We start from the raw sequence: 16,567 nt of genomic DNA, 5'->3' as shown, positions 1-16,567 counted from the left end.
TTCCTCCTTTCTTACAGACCCCATTACTCCCATAAATTCAGTTTTCACAGAGTGGTATTTGAAGGTCAACCCACTGTAATTGGAAACAAAAATAGTTCTTGCTTTACACCCCGTGCTTTGGACACTGCTGTGTTTTCCCCAAAGATAAGGAGCAGTCAGAAGAAACAATCACACATTTTCCTGTCAGATTTAGTAACCCTGGAAATAATCTTTTTTTAAATCTTCTATCCTCTGGACATGACCCTCTGAGCGTCTCCCACGGATGTTTATTAGGGTGATAAATGAGGAAAAAAATTTCAGGGATGCACAGTATGTTGTAAAAATATCACAACCCATGTAGGGACAGGAAGGAATTAATACCTACCCTCCTCGTCCTCCTCCACATCTCTCAGACTTTTATCTTCCTGGAACCCAGAGCTTGCAAAGCTCTCGCTGCTGGTGACACTGGCCAACCTTTGTTTTTTGCTTTCCACTGGCTCAATATCCTTTTTCTCTTTCATTGGCTCTCCCTGCAGAGAGTAGTCCTTCAAACAAACAGAGGAGAAGAGGTGCTACATCAGAGTGAAGGAGGGGGTGGGAAAGGAACCGAGTCAGACTGCTGTCGCCTTTCTGCCAGGATGGTGGTCTGTGGAGTCTGTGGGCACGTCTCCCATGGGCGGGGGTGTCTAGTGCCACTGGCAGCCAGGGACTGGCGACAGGGCTGTGCTCCACCAAGGCTGCCATCCCCAGAGGGCAGAAACATGGTGGCTTGGGAGCGCCAGTACATGATTTTGGGGTAACCAGGGCTGTGGGCTATCTCTGATGTGGTAAGGATTTGCAGGGTGTATGGATGGACGTTTCTGCTGGGCTGTGGCTCATCTCAGCTTAAAATGAATCATCCGGAAGAGCCCATTTCTCTCCACCTGACAGAGAAGGAGCACAAATGGATGAGCTGGGAAGGATGTGCCCACAGTGCAGGTCCCAACCCTCTCAACATCAGCAATTTGTCCCAGGCTGCTTAAGGCATCTGCCTCTGTGTCCATGTACAGTGCTTGGTGTGGAGCTGTAAGCCTTTCCAATGAGGAGCAAGAGCACTTAGTGCTTGAAATACAGGTACTGCTGAAAGTGACTCCCTCTCTTCAATGCCTTTATCCAATACTTTCATCTGATGGTCAAGGATGTGATGGTTTAATGGGACATGCAACACTGTTTGGAAAATGCCTTCTTACAGCTACCTGTAGAGCAGCCAAGCTGCCTGGCCATACTCTTACCCATCTTACCTTTTGACTTGTCCTGTGACCATCTCTCTTCCCTATACATGCTGGTGCAGAGTCAAACTTCCCCCTCCTTCCTTCCTGGGCAACCTTCCCAAGGGTGCTGGAGCACTGTGCCTGGGAACACTACTCACCAGGTGAGTGACTCTACTCAGGATGGACCCTGCACAGCCCTAGTCCCTGCAGAGCATCCTACTTCAACAACCCCATGTAGGAGGACGTGGCTGCTCTGTCTATTGCAGAGTCCAGCATGGACAGCCGTGGGAACAGAGACTCAGAAAAAGCCTTTTGGAGGTAGATGTCATCTGACTGTGCCCTCCCACAAAGCCCTTGCAAAAAATAACCCTGAGATGCTGCTGAACTTTTGGCACAGCTGAGCAGAGGTTTTGAGGCCTGCTGTTCAGCATCCAGGCTCCTAAATCCCATTTCATAGCCCTGGATCCTTTGGAGGATTCTGCTGGAAGTGCACAAGCATATAGTTGGCACATTTTGGTTTAGGTTTGTAATAAGAAACATGCCATAAATTTGATTCAGAGGATTGTGGGATATGGGGACAAGACTCTAATCTCTTTTCCTCTTGATAGCCCTTTTCCTTACGCAATAATAAGATTACTTGTAAATCTCTAAATATTAGAGTGTCTTGGGACATGAGATTTAATTGGCATTATCTTGGTTTTGCTCCCAGCAGCGCTGAAATCAGAGGGCAAAACCACTTCCTTTGGTTTCGCCAACACCAGCCTCTGAAGTGATCCCAAACTCAGCAGGAATGGGTTCAGCAGCAGCAGAGCAAGAGGACATGGGGACACTTTGGATAGGATTCACTTCCCCTCACTGTAGATGGCTCCAGCCACATTACTCACAGCAGTCTCCATGCACAGGCAGGAACAGAGAGAGACGACTCCTTTCTTGGCACAACACATCCCACAACAAATATTAATATAGGTCAGGTGAACTTCACCCAAAAGTCATTTCTCTCCTATGGTAAAAGAGAGTCTAAGGAGACTAGGTCAGAAGCTGACATCTACGCTATCAATACTTATGTCAGGTAAGATGAACCCTACCAGGAGCATCTGCCTCCTCACCTTGTTAGGGCTGAAAAAATTCCTCTTGCTCTTCAGATAGTTTGATAAATTCCCGTACTTACAGTATTCAACAATCACCATCAGAGGCCCTGGTCAAAAACAAAAAAAGCATTCTGAGCAGCGTAAAGCAATACAAGGTGGCATCAGTTCTGAGAAGGATAGTCTTTCATGCCTGGAACTATAACTTGAGTCCAAAATAACTGGCAACATGTCCTAATGAAGTCAAAGGCTGCTTGAAGGACATTGGACATGTTATCAAAACAATACTGTTTCTGGAAATTAGGACAGGGACTAATTTTTGAAAGCTGGGTCATGAATCTAAGTCCTGAGAGACCCTCTGTTTCTTCTTCAGTCCGTTCAAACTGGAGTCTCGCAGCCCACACACACTTGTTGAACTAAAATAGGTGACATATATAAAACAAACAATCTCTCATACTGGCCTTTTGATTTTCTAGTGTAATACCATGGAGAATTTCACAACAGCTGCCTTGTGATTTGTTGTTCAGATCCAGCAGCTGATATCTCTTGTTCCCAGCCTTTCCAGATCATGTTTAACTTGAGCTTGAGCAGTGAAATGAGTGAGATAAAGGACAGCAAGTGGCATGGTCCTGTATTCACACTTCACATGCCAATACTAAAAGAGAGTTTAAATAGAGGAAAAGTTTAAGGGCTTCATTAAATGACTAAAAGTCTCTTCTTATCTTCCTCTTTTTGTTTCACTAACTATGGGATGAACTCAAATATTACAAGTTAATAACTTGATCTCTGGATGAAAAACAACATGGCCAACTAACTGTTATTGGGAGGTAATCCAAACCCATTTTCAGAGCAGTGCAGATGTTTTTACCTCCATTTTTCGTGCAAGCTCCCAGCAAATTCACAATGTTGAGATGATGGCCAATGTGGATTAGGATTTTCAGCTCTGTCATCAGTGCTTTGTACTCACTTGCTGTGGCTCCTTCTGTAAATACAAAATAAAAGTCAATGTGAAATGACAAAGAACTGGTCCTGCTGAGCTTTACCACTTCTCATTACTTTCCATTGAAATAATCTCCATTACTGGATGTACTTCTTGTGTTGATTTTCCTTCTCTATTCCCACTGCTCAGCATCCTCTCAGTTGCAATTAAATAAAAAGAGTCAGACACTCAACTTTTTCCCAGTAGACTCTGTTATATTTAGAACTGAGAGAATTTTTTTTGCATGAATAGTTTTGATATTTCACCCAAGAAATTTGAAAGAACAAATAAAAAAGGATTTCAAGATTATTACTAACACTATCTAGAGGAGGTTTCATTTGACTTGACTTCATCTATCTAAGTTTTTTATACTAGCCTGAACTAAATAACTTAAGGAGTCAGTGGAAAGAGCAAAGTATTTCCAGAGGCTGATGCAGACATCAAGTTTAGCCATCTGTATAGGAAAAAGATTAACTACCCGGTGGTAGTGATTGTCCAGTTCTGTCTGTTATATAGGAAGCCTGGAGATAGACAGGGAAGTAAATTTTAATTGGTTTTGAAGTGATATGACTGCATCTCATCCTACCAGTCATGACGAATACTAATAATAATACTAATAGTAATAAAATGAGAAATCCCTCAAATAAACCCAAAACATTTGATGTAGTGTTGAGTGCAACTTTTCATTCCCTCTGAGCACATTTTTTCCTGCAGAATTTAATTTTGTAAAGAAAGTAAGGAAAAAAGCATATTGCTTTGTGTAGATCCAAAAGGAGTTTTTCAGTTTAGTGACACCAAGAGCAAGAAGAACAGTGCTGGGGAAAAAACTCTGGAGCTAAGTCTTAAAGGGCTTGGTTCAACATCTGAATGGAAACAATTTTTCTTGGTGTCCCACACAAAACTTGTCATCTACCCACTATTTGCTTCTATAGGTGGTGACACTTTCCCTCCACTGCTGCCTTGATGGTGCTGACTGGCACAAGAAGCCTGCTTGATGGACACCAAGAAATGTTGAGCCTGGCAGACCACTCTGCCAGCACATATGTCTGCAAAACAGCTCAGTTAACCCAGGGTCAGACGATGACCCAGGTGACAGGCTGAAACCAGTGAACATTGAAACCAGTGACAGAGATGGCTATTGGCCCACTGCTGCAGGAGATTTGGACAGGGACCAAAGATTTATTTTCCTCACATTTTCCAGCCATTCTTGCTGCAGGGTAGTTGTTCTTTTGACACTGACTACCAGAGTATTTCTGTGCTTCTGGAGTAAGAGAGAGGAGAAGGGTTTGCAACCCTCTCAGTTGCAAATTCTGTCCTTGGGAATGATCCTGTATAGCATGTACCACCCCCTGAGAAAGCATTGGACATTACATTGCAGACAAGCTTGTTGAGGACAAAATCAAGAGCGTGCACCCTACATGCTGTACAGATGCCAGACTGTAGGTCTGAAAGTATCACACACGGCCTTCCAAGGGCTGGGACTGACACATACAGATCTCCTGTAAATGATAAGTAGCATCTGTGAAGCTAGGAGCCACTGGCTAAGGTGGATGTATTCAAACTATGCCTGAACAGATTCAACCAAGAGCATCAAGGATCCAAGCCTGACTGGCAGAATAGGGGATGTGTCCTGGCAGAGAGCAATACCAAAAAGGATTGAGGGATTATGACAGACAAGTAATGCAGAATAAGCTCCCAGGGTAATGCAAAAAAGCCTGCTGCAATCTTTATATATATAAACAAGGGAAAGCTAAATACTTATGAAAGGATGCCACTAGGACTCTGGGTTACGGAATTCAACCACAGCTGCTGCAGGCTATGACTGAATATCATACTGCTTGCTAATTTCCCAAGTGCCCTCTTCAAATCAATGAGGGGTTTTTGTCCTTTCTGCTCCAATGAGAAAGGTGGCAGTGAATAGCTGAGTATGAACAGTGCTGGCAAATCCATTGCACAACCTGGGTGTCAGCATCCTAAACACCATGTGATGAACCTGCAAAGGGTTCAGAGAGGACACACCTGCACGACGCCACCAAGATTTAAACTGCTGAATATATTTAGCTTAATAAAAGGGCCTTCATGATAAAAAATCATTATATAATACGATGGAGAAGGTTAGAGTGAGAAGCAAAAGTCAGAGAGATGCAAATTAGACATAAGGCATCTGTTTTTAACAGTAAGATGATTATTCATTGGAACTAATGACCAGGGAAAATATAAAAGCTTCTGTGTAGGTGTCTTCACATCAAGGTGGATGCCTTATCCTTCAGCTAGATTTCCTTTACAGCAAGTGGTATAGGGTCAGTCTAGCATAATGGCACAAATTTTTATTGCGAATGCAATTTTTATTTCATAGTTCTGCCATTTCTATTGTGGTGGACTTGAAGTTTAACTTGTACACATTTTCAGGGCTTCCAAGAATTATTGTGATAGGCTCTTACTTTCAACAGAATCATATAAAAAATTAAACACTGTATCATTTTTTTCAATGCAGCTTTACAGCAAGATACCTTTTAGCATTTTCACGGCAACTATTCTGCATGTTGGTGATTTCCGAATTCCAAAAGCAGATGCTTGTACCACCTTTCCAAAAGCTCCGTGTCCAAGAGACTTTCCTGCAAAGAAAACAAAGTGGAGAGATGCATTCTGGCAAAAAAAGAAATCGTCAACAAATGGCTTCATGAATGAATCCCACGCGGATACTTGCAAACAGAGAAAAAGGGCTACTGTCAGTTCTAAATTAAATCAGTATATGTGTATCATATATCTAAACTGTAATTCTCAGTATGTCTGTCAATAGAAGAAAATAGCATATGTTATCAAAGCAATGTAAACATGAAGTGGAATATGCTAAGCCAAAAAAACCCAGAAATTTATGTCCACCCTAGATATGCAAGTGTTGTATTTTTTGCAGCAAGTAAAAACCATGAAGAACTTAATCTACGTGACTGAAAAGCGTCAACAGACTGAACCTTGTTTTGTGAACGGCTTAGTATTTGACAGAGAAATACAAATGAATCAGTGTGTGTCTAAAAATCTACCGTCACCTTTTTCAGTTACTGCCTGTAGATTTTTCATTCAGCAGATGTATAGGGAAAGCATCATTAAGACTAAAGTCTCAGTTTTCTTAGTAAATTAATGCTCTTAGTCCTTAATGTTTTGGCTGTTCATGGTTTCTACAAGATGAACTTGCAGTTTCAAGTCCTATAAAACCCATCATACCTTTGTTTAATCCATAGCTTTAATCTGTTTCCATCACTGTTGAATCACTTCCCACATCGAGATAACCCACTTAGTCACCACTTGGAAAACATACCAGCTTGTAAAGCTACACAAAGCTGCTAACCTTTTATAAAGGAGAATGAGCACTGGAAACAGCACTTCCTTCTCTAAACAGCAGCGGGATTTAATGGGAAACTGTAATAACACTTGTCTTTGTTGCTCTGCTATTGTTTGTACAGTGCTCAGTGGTAGTGCAGAATAGGGCTGCTTTAACTTTTCAGGGTGTAGCTCAAAACTCCACAGTTTAGAATGTAGATTGTGGCTATGGTTGTTCTTGCAAAAGTTCCTTTTGTTGTCACAAAAAGTAGCTACAAAATTATTGAACAGAACAATTAAACAGGGGAATATTAAGTTGCCCAAGCATCTGAGTAGTCAACTTCTCACAGCCTTCAAGCAGCTACACTGGATATATTTGGGGTAATGCTCAGGTATGAAATGTTGCAGTATTTAGATCCAGACCAATGAAGCGAAATGCTCTACTTAAGTTTTCCACACTTGATTTGGATTTAATGGGCCACTCAGAACTCATTAAAGTGAACATACCCCTCAGTCAAGGAGTTTTGGATCAGGAAGTTTCCATTTCAGTCCCATTTTAGCAAGGTCCTTCAAGCATGTGAGTTGCTGGACTGGGGCATCAGCAAAAAGTACTTGCAGACACCGAACTCCATGTCTGTGGGAAGGCATAGGCTCAAAGGTGTGTTCCTTTCTCAGGTTGTTTGCCACAGTTTGAGTGATCTGCGTTTTCCCCATATGTGGCTTCATATTTTCCATTCTGCTACACAGGACAGTTCTCATGTGAAGGAGAGTGGAAAGCTCTGTGCTCAGTGCCAGCGCTGTGGGCTTGCATTGCACAGGAGGGAGTGGAGCTCAGGAAGCCATCCACCATCAGTGTGTTTGATGTTGCACTGCAGCCATGAGGCAAAACTCCCTGGGGGTCCTGCATCACAACATCAGCAGTGTGTGATCTCTCATAGATTAGGAAGGTCAAGCCCAAGAGTGAGGTGGAAAGTGCACAATAGCTCACCTAATGCTTGTGCTGGACTGCAACGTTATCACCAACCACAGTGTCAATGATTTATAGCACCAACATTTTTTCCCCTAATGAAAAGATGACATTTTGCTCTCAGTGAAGGTAATCTATACTGAATGTTAATTACCCTGACTTCAGTGATACCCGTATGAAATTTCCTATAACTTCTGCACCTCTTACAGATGAAGGGGGAGTACTGTTATATAAGCATTGCATCACAGCCCTGGGCTGCGTGTACGTGTGTTGGAGGAACACACAGCAGAGGAGATGTGGGCTGAAAGGAGAAACTTATTTGCGAAAGTTATAATAAATATGTGTCCTGGAGGACAAGTAGGTGGGAAAGAAAAACATGATGCTGAAAGGGGTTGCATTTCTAAGTAAAAATATTTTTTAAAAACCTTAGAAGCACATTTTGTGTTTGTGAGACACTAATCCTCAGAGACTGCCAAGGTTACTCAAAGACTGAGCCAACTGTCATGTAAGCAAGACTTGCACTGAGCTAATCTAGCATACAGCACACACACAACTTCTCCAAATCTGGTTCTCATTCACTGTCAGCATTCTTTGTTTGTTTATACCAGTTTTTCCACTTTTAACTCATTCTCTGGTCGTCATTCCTCATCTCTGGACTCTGAACACCAACCCTGCAAGACATGGGGTTTTCCTTGGTGTTTACATTCCATTTCTGCTTGTTTCTTTCCCAGTGGTCACATTGTTTGCACATCAGGCTCTTGGTCCATCGTTGTAAGAAAACTGTCTAAAGATTGAAGACACTCCAGCACAAGGTTTCAGCATTCCCAGAATTGTGTATGACAATAATAAATTGCAAGCAGTATATTTCAGCTGTACTTATCCACATCTGGTCAGCTTGTGTCTTCTGGCAGGCAAATTAAGTGTGATCCTAATTATACGCATGTGTTAATCACCCTCTGTCCCTGATACCCAGAAGGCAGAAGGAATTTGTTACAGCTCCTAACTAAAATACAAGGATTTTCTAGATCTTGCTGCAGGACAAATGTAATGCATGCCTGAAAGAACAAACAGCAGTATAACAACGAGGCTGAGCTTATAATTGATATTTTAATGTTGACCTTTTTGTTAAAATCTGTGTGGTTTCTAGAGGGAATCCTCAGCTTCAAAATATGGTCCCTACTCGCCTTTCCTCCTCATCAGCCCCACTCTAGGCTAAAAAAATAAGGAATGCTCCCAAGCCCATGCCTTTCACTGGGATAGGTGAGCTAGTTGTAGGTTTAAAGTTTCCAAGGATATTTATTCATTTATGCGTGGATTTATGTGTCACCACATTCCTACACTTTATGGTGCGCTCACAAGAATGTTTATAAAAACTGCAGCATGGAGGGAAAACAAGGAGATTGTGCTGGAGAGGAGGAAAGGGAGAAACAGGGAGGGGCGCAGGATGAATTATGAGGACCCATTCCTGCACTGGCTTTTTTCCAAATGAATATGTAACCAGGTTACGAGGGAAGAAAATCATAGAATCATAGAATATCCTGAATTGAAAGGGACCCACAAAAAACATTCTTGTGGATGAACCTGGCCCTGCACAGGACTACCCCAAGAATCACACAATGTGCATTGTTCAAATACCTCTTGAACTCTTTCAGGTTTGGTGCTGTGACCACTTCACTGAGGAGCCTGTTCCAGTGCCCAGCCACCCTCTGGGTGAAGAACCTTTTTCTAATACCCAGCCTAAACCTCCCTTGACACAATTTCAGGCCATTCCCTCAGATTCTGTCACTGGTCACCACAGAGAAGAGATCAGTGCCTGCCCCTCCTCTTCCCCTCATGAGGAAGTTGTAGACTGCAATGAAGTCACCCCTCAATCTCCTCCAGGCTGAACAGATCAAGTGATCTCAGCCACTCCTCATACAGCTTCCCCTCTAGAGCCTTCACTATTAACACAGCGAATCACCAAAATTACAGTAAATGCCAAAGGTCAGATTCCTGGAGTCTAGAGAGAGAAGCATCCAAGTTGGCAGTCTGTTTTGGAATCCTTTGGTTGCCTTGTTTTTGTCATGTTTTAAGTAAATCAGTCTGAAAAATACAGAATGCAGCATTCTTGTCTGTATTCTCCTTCTATGGCCAGGTGGCCAACTCAGTGGATGAGGGAAAGACTGTGGGTGTTGTCTACCTGGGTCTTAGTAAAGTCTTTGTCACTGTCTCCCACAGCATTCTCCTGGAGAAACTGGCTTCCCATGGCATGAACAGGTAGACTATTCACTGGGTAAAAATCTGTCTGGATTACTGGGGCCAGAGCATAGTGGTGAAAGGAGTTACATTTCAGATGGTGGTCAGTCACTAGTGGTGTTCCCCAGGGCTTGATACTGGGGCCAGCCCTGTTCAATATCTTTATCAATAATTTGGGCAAGGGGATCAAATGCACCTTCAGTGACCAGAGGAAATGGCCTCAAGTTGTGCATGGGCAGGTTGGACATTAGGAAACATTTCTTCACTAAAAGGGTGGTCAGGCATTGGAATAGACTGCCAAGGGAAGTGGTGGACTTATCATCCCTAGAGGTATTTAAAAGATGTGTAGATGTTGCAATGAGGGACATGGTTTAGTCATTGATTTGGCAGTGCCGAGTTAATGATTGTACTTCATCTTAAAGGTCTTTTCTAACATAAAAGATTCTGTGATTCCGTTTAATTCTCCTACCTGGAGACAAAATATATATGTGAAAAATCAGGTAGACACAGTCAGTCAGTCCTAAATGCTGAAGTTCATTCACAGACCGGTGGCCCTCAGTATGGAACAGATCACACCGAACCTGGCAGTATGTTGTGCTGCGTGTCTAGAACACACCCAGCTCCTCTTTATCTGTGGTTACAGATAATCTTACTCAATCACCTCAAACTCAACGTGAAGTATGCCAATATTACCTAGCTTAAGTCTTTCCCTTGCAATTTCCCACTTGCTGGCATCGTAAGGCAGGCGTTCACATTGCTCATCTAAGGGAACTTCGTCAGGATCCATTATGATTGATAGGTAATGGTTGGTCTTCATTTCAGAGGAATAAGGCTAGAAAACAAATATTGCAAAATTAAATAGAGTATAAGGGTATCTGTCAGCATATTCTTGTTTAGATCAAGGGCTCCAAGTTCATTCTGTTCACAGGGTTGTGTGTTTCACAGCAAAATAGATGGTTTGGTTAAGCTGATTTGGTTATTCTACATATTGCAAGACTTTTTGTATAGAAGAAACTCCTTCCTCTAGCTTTCCTCCTGTGTGACATACCAGTTTTTTCAATGAAATCCATGTGGATCTGTATTAACATATGGTGTTATGACACAGGGCCCTCTGCACATTCTAAAGAAATGTTTTCATCAAGTGACTAAACATTGCAGATAAAAATAACTTTTCTTCATGATTGTGCAAAGCAAGAAGTGGCCACATGCAACAGATGGTGTTCAACTGCCAGTGTTTATTTTTTCCATACACCCGGCAAAGACAGGTCATATGTGGTTAGAAGTTGTGCAAGACTAGTCATCAGGAGACTAGATATTATATACTTCAGAAACTGCTTACAAATATTCTTCACAATTTTTTTATTTCTTTGGTATCATTGCTGAAAAATTTATGCAAATTATTAGAGCTTGAAGGAATTTATAAACAGCCAGACTCAAAGACATAATTTAAAACATACCATTTCAAAAGAAATCGCCAGTGCAGTTTCTACTGAGCAAATGGATTATCCATTTCACACGAGAAATGTAAGGAAAGATGAATCTGATCTCAAAGTTTTCTGCAGTTCATCCATTTTGAAATATATTGTCCTTCAAAGAGCATCTAGATTGCCATTTTAATTCACTGGACTTTTCTTGACACAGGAGTACTTATATTTCGATTGAAAAGGTTTGCCATAATTTGCTGCCTATTAGTTGGAATTTATTGGAAATCTCCTCAACTAAACTTCAACATGTTGCTTTTCCTAAACTTGTGGAAGTAGCACACAGGTGCAGGCACAAACATACAGATATATCCATATATTGTTTTTTTTTTTTTAATTTGCTTTAATTGTCTTCTGTGACTTTCAGCTTTCTTCCTCTACTGACTGGAAAAATGTCCCTGATACCTGCATTTCCAGGCATTTTTGAGAAGGATATTACTAGCTGTGCATGCCTTGATTATAAGCACAACTGGACTAAAATGACAGTAACTAATAGCTGCTCGTTTAGTTGCTTTTCACCATACCAAAGAACTATAAAGTTAGTCCCAAGAAAGATTGTAGTGATGCTTGGAAAAACTGAAGAGTCATAAAGCTTGGATCCAAACCATCCACTAACACTGAGCAGGACATGGATAAGTGGGATATGGGTAGAAACAGAAACCTGTGTGATGCTCCAAAAAGGGTGTTTCTAGATAGAGATGTGTGTACCAGATTGCTCCTACCAGTCACATAGAAGAGCTTTTAAGTGGATTCATCCCAGAAAAAGCAATAGCAGAGTGGAAAAGTTCAGATAGCTTCCTGCAATTCTTCCTTCAGATGCACCAAATACCAATTTTTTGGCACAACTAGAGACTTGAAGTAACATTTTCAATGATGAGGAATTGTTGAGGATATTGTCTTTCTCTGTATGCATAACAGACAGGCTTCAAGAAAATGCTCTCAGAGAGGATGTATTTCTTTTCTGTTGCAGCAACATAATTTCTATATAAAGTTTAGCTTAAAGCTAATTCCAGACATAAATCCTTGAGAGTAAGGGTTTATAAGAGAAAAAGAGAGAAGACCATAAACATAGACCAACACTAACTGGAAAGGTTCATCTGGAAAGGAGCCTTCATATGTCATCTAGTTAAAGTTCCTTGCTCTACAGCAATGATGATTATTTTTATTATCTTTTAACAATCTAAAAAGTTTTGGTTTCATAAAAAAAAAAAAAATAATCTGCAACCCTTTGCTACATTTAAAACTCAAATTTTTCCAGGAGTTTGCAGTTATGTTACAAATTGCTTCATCATTACTGGTGAGCATTTAGTACTAGTCCCCCTTGCCTTGTAATTTTGCTTACAGCTATGAAGTTTCTCCACAGCTTCAGCCGATTTCTGCTTTTCTTTCTTCGCAAACTCCCATGCGTCTCTTCTTACTGAAGTTTGTGGCAGTAAGAATACAGGCAGAGTGACTGCTGCCATGCCACCCTGGTTCAGAGGTCCATCAGGCTGCACCAACCTTTAGCAATCATCATGCAGCTACGTGGGATATGCTCCACTGTGGCGGCTGTGAGCTGATTCCTGTGGTGTCCTGCTGTGATACCTCTTGGGCTGGGAGTGCTCAGAGCCACAGTGGAGGAGTGGGGAGGGGGGGCATGCAGCCGTTTCTCATCTCATGTCTTGCAGTGCACCCTGTCGCCCCAATACTGCCGTTCCCTCAAACCCATCTTCTCCTGCAAGTTACCCTGAGATCTTTCTGAGCTACTGAGGAGTTGTATTTTCTGCTTATGAAAGCTGCTGTGGTTTAACCTGCCCACATCACACAAAGCAGGTGTGATGCTGTCAGCAAAAAGGGCTTTAAGCCATCACAGTCAGCCTTGGAAAAGAAGGAGGGTCAGATCCAGGGGCAGTTAACTTTATCACACTGATAGAGGATCATCTCTCTAGAGGTTGCACCATCAAAACTGCTTCAGTAAAATATCACTTCAGAAGTGATATAATTATACCTGACACTGTGCAAACCAGACCCCAGCAGTATCTATGAAGATCTGTCATTCCCACTCAGTCAGATCTTCAAAGACATTAAGATGCCAAACTCCCACAGCTCTTATAAGGGAATGGGAGGGATGCCTTTGGTGGGAGTCAGACACACAGATTCTTGTGACCCTCAGAGCCTTGTCCTCACTCAGACTTTGCTTCCTGGCTTACTCATACTCAGCCTTGCAAGTCACGGTTCCCCAGCAACCACAAGCAGCCTGGTGATTGCACCAGGAGCAAAGGTGAGTGGTATTACAGAATCAGAGAATATTTTGAGTTTGAAGGGACCCACTAGGATCATCAAAGTCCAACTCCTGGACTTGCACAGGACAACCCTAAGAGTCACACCATGAGCCTGAGAGCATTGTCAAAATGCTTCTTGAACTCTGGCAGGCTTGGTGCTGTGAAAGTGGTGGTGCTGCAGTAAGTGAAATGGAATTTGTTTTTTTGGTAAACTCAGAAATTCCATTGGCCTGGGAAAGATTTTCTAGCATGAGCAAAGAGCTGTCAAGGAGAGGCAGGTGTCACCAGGAGATCCCAATCTGTTCTTACCCTCTTCAGCTTGCGAATGAAGAGGGTCAACAGGAGCCAGAACAGTGTCGCAGCCACACAGGTACAGGTCAGGGTTATCAGCTCCAGGTTTGACCTCTCTGATATGCCTGGGAAAATCAAGCAGCAAACATTTTAGAAAACGACCTGCAAAGCAAGGGCACTTTATGTTTTTTTACCATTAAAATAAAATACCAGGAAGGACCAGCTGCTTTTCAATGGGGCATTAATCTCTGTTTGGACTGGATCACAGAGCCAAGAAAAAAGGTCTCCTGCAGTCTCAGGAGAGGACAGGGCTGCACAGAGGGGATGGCTCTGCTGGCCCTTTCCCAGGGGCAGTGCTGTGGTGTGAGAGCTGCTGATAATACACAGGAGAAACTCCAGGGAGGGCTTGTGCAGGCACCAGTGAATCCAAGTGTGACCCAGGGCATACTGCAGTGCTGCTGCTTGTGGTTTGCTGTCCAGGACATGATGCCTTTCCTTGAGCACTGCTCAGAGCTCTTCCCTGCTGATGGCTGAGCCCTGCAGCCCACACCTCCTTCCCAGCTGTGCTGGAAACCCACCAGCCCTCAGCAAAACACTCACTGGGGTAAAGCTGGGGGTTCCTTTGGAGGCTCATGATGCTGCCAGCAGGAGTCCATGAGCTCTTCTTCCCATGGCCTGGATAGATCTTATCTGGCACCTGGAAGATCAGCTCATACAAAGCATGGCACAGGGGCCCCATTCCCACAGGTCAGAAACCTAGGGCGTATGGCCCAGTGCTCCCTTCAACTCACTGGTTCCCCAGTGGTCTCTGTGCCCTCAGGTCTCCTGCTGGTCACACCAGCAACACAGGGCCAGGCTCCTTGAGGGGACAGGAGGCCCTCTCCTTTCCCAACAGCACCCCACAGAACCCAGCAGGCAGGGAGAGCTCTCCAAACCAGGGAACAAATTAAGCGCAGAAAGGGAAAAACAAAACCAACAATGACTGAAAACAGAGCAGCAAGAAAACATGAACATTACAAATCTGGAGAGTATTAGAGCCCACTGACAGATCTTAAAAAAAGCCAAAATAAAACTCACTTCAGACTGCTATTTAGGGATGTGTAAAATAGTTTCAGAACAATCTGTTTTGTAAATTCTGTGATCAAGTCAAAATCCCACACTTCCCACAATATGTTTTCCATCTGATTGGTAGCAAATGCAAGAAGAACCCTCATATTCTGCCACTTATTTTGAAACACCCTCTAGACAGGGGAAATGAGAGGATGAGGAGGACTAATTCTGAACATGATTTCACAGTAGTTTTGTCAACTGCTTTTGCATACTTTCAGAGCCCAGCAGCTTGGTGTTACTCCAGACACATGAAAAAGGGATGATTGATGTCTCACTGGTGGGTTTATGGGGTAATCCAGAGGGATGTGTTGCCTGGTTTTAGGCAAGGCTAGAGAGCTTTGTTCAGAGCATATGAGCATATTGCCTAATTAGCATAATGTCTTCCCTCCCTAAAGGTGATAATCAGATTTGTATTCACGTCCCATATCTAAGATTGCTCTGGTATGTCCATTCTGGAGCTGTGAGAATAAAGCTCATTGAGGAAAAATACAACTGCAACTACAAATGAAGATATCAAGTATCTATTCTCCAAGAGTGCTATTTTTTCACAAGCATTTGTGTAAGTACTTGATTTAGACATGGAACATAGTGATGGCATAAATAATACAGCCTAATGCAGCTTGCTTGTTCTCTGGCATCAACATTTCCTTTTACATATGGATACTCTCCTCTTGCTTCTGAGCAGCACACGTGCAGATGGTGAATAATAATTTCTGACATTTATTCAGCAAAACCTGGAGGGGCTGAAGTTCATTTTTTGCCACTGCTCCATATGGCAGGCCACAGAAAACAGGACACTTGAGGCATGATGGTGCTGCCAGTCCTGGGGTGGAAGACAGTAACCCTTTAACCACTACAGTATGCTGCCCAGGAGTTAAAAAAGAGACACAAAGGTGCTGTCTTTGAAATGTTCAAGCAAACATAGAAAACTAGAAAGCATTTCCCAAGACGAGGTTGGGCTGGGTTATCAAGCGCCAGATTCCTAGTCTTGCTAAAAGCCTTGAAGTTAGAGCTCTCATGTGGGTAGGAAAAGGTTTGATTTGAGGCAGAACAGACAGAAACACTCAGAAGATGTCTTAGGATTAGCAGAGTTTGGAGAGCCTATAGGTAGGACTAAATCCCTCTCTCTGCCTACCAGCCCAAGATTTCTGGCTTCCCCTTACACCTCCCTGCCAAATATTTACTCAACAGCCACCTTGTCAGACAAAGACTTTCCCTCGTGTGAAGCTCTGTCCCATCTGCCTGACACATTGCCACAAGCAGCAGCCCCCTTCCCGCCCCAGAGCCCCTCTAAAAGCCCTCCCACACTATACCATGTCTCTGCAGTGCTGCAGAGGGGTCAGGAGGGGCAAGTGAAGAAGTGCCACCAGCAGCACTTCTCTCTCTCAGTAGTAACAGAAGCCACCAGAACTGTGCAAATATGCCAGGATGAGAGCCTGGATTAATGTGCCAATCCCTCCAGCTACAAGCTCAAGCCTTTGGTTGGCACGGACTTGCTCATTAGGATTTCAGTTCTAAACACCTAAACATTAAGCTGTGGTTTAGGTGTCAATTGGGGGAAAAATAATGCCTGGGGCAACAACACTACTCTGCTGCACCCAAAACATCCCT

At 42.9% G+C, this 16,567-nt stretch overlaps 1 protein-coding gene across 2 annotated transcripts in view; it reads right to left on the bottom strand.

Moving 5' to 3' along the window:
* Positions 1-16,567, bottom strand: part of FLT1 (fms related receptor tyrosine kinase 1) — a 110,961-nt gene that overhangs the window by 13,490 nt on the left and 80,904 nt on the right. The window contains exons 16-21 of one of the 2 annotated variants that reach the window (XM_051779012.1): positions 13,865-13,971; positions 10,507-10,645; positions 5,804-5,908; positions 3,183-3,296; positions 2,336-2,424; positions 365-524 (exon numbers count right to left, since the gene is read on the bottom strand). In XM_051779012.1, the coding sequence (XP_051634972.1) occupies positions 365-524; positions 2,336-2,424; positions 3,183-3,296; positions 5,804-5,908; positions 10,507-10,645; positions 13,865-13,971 (714 nt within the window). Of the gene's footprint in view, positions 1-364; positions 525-585; positions 1,380-2,335; positions 2,425-3,182; positions 3,297-5,803; positions 5,909-10,506; positions 10,646-13,864; positions 13,972-16,567 lie in introns of those variants that run through there. The other variant, XM_051779013.1, reaches the window with a different exon arrangement.

This window comes from Manacus candei, unplaced genomic scaffold, assembly GCF_025592945.1.
Source record: "Manacus candei isolate 608988 ecotype Guabito, Panama unplaced genomic scaffold, ASM2559294v1 h1tg000014l, whole genome shotgun sequence".
NCBI classification, from domain to species: Eukaryota; Metazoa; Chordata; class Aves; order Passeriformes; family Pipridae; genus Manacus; species Manacus candei.
Note: the sequence above shows the minus strand (reverse complement) of the source record. Positions and strands in the feature narration are given on the sequence as shown.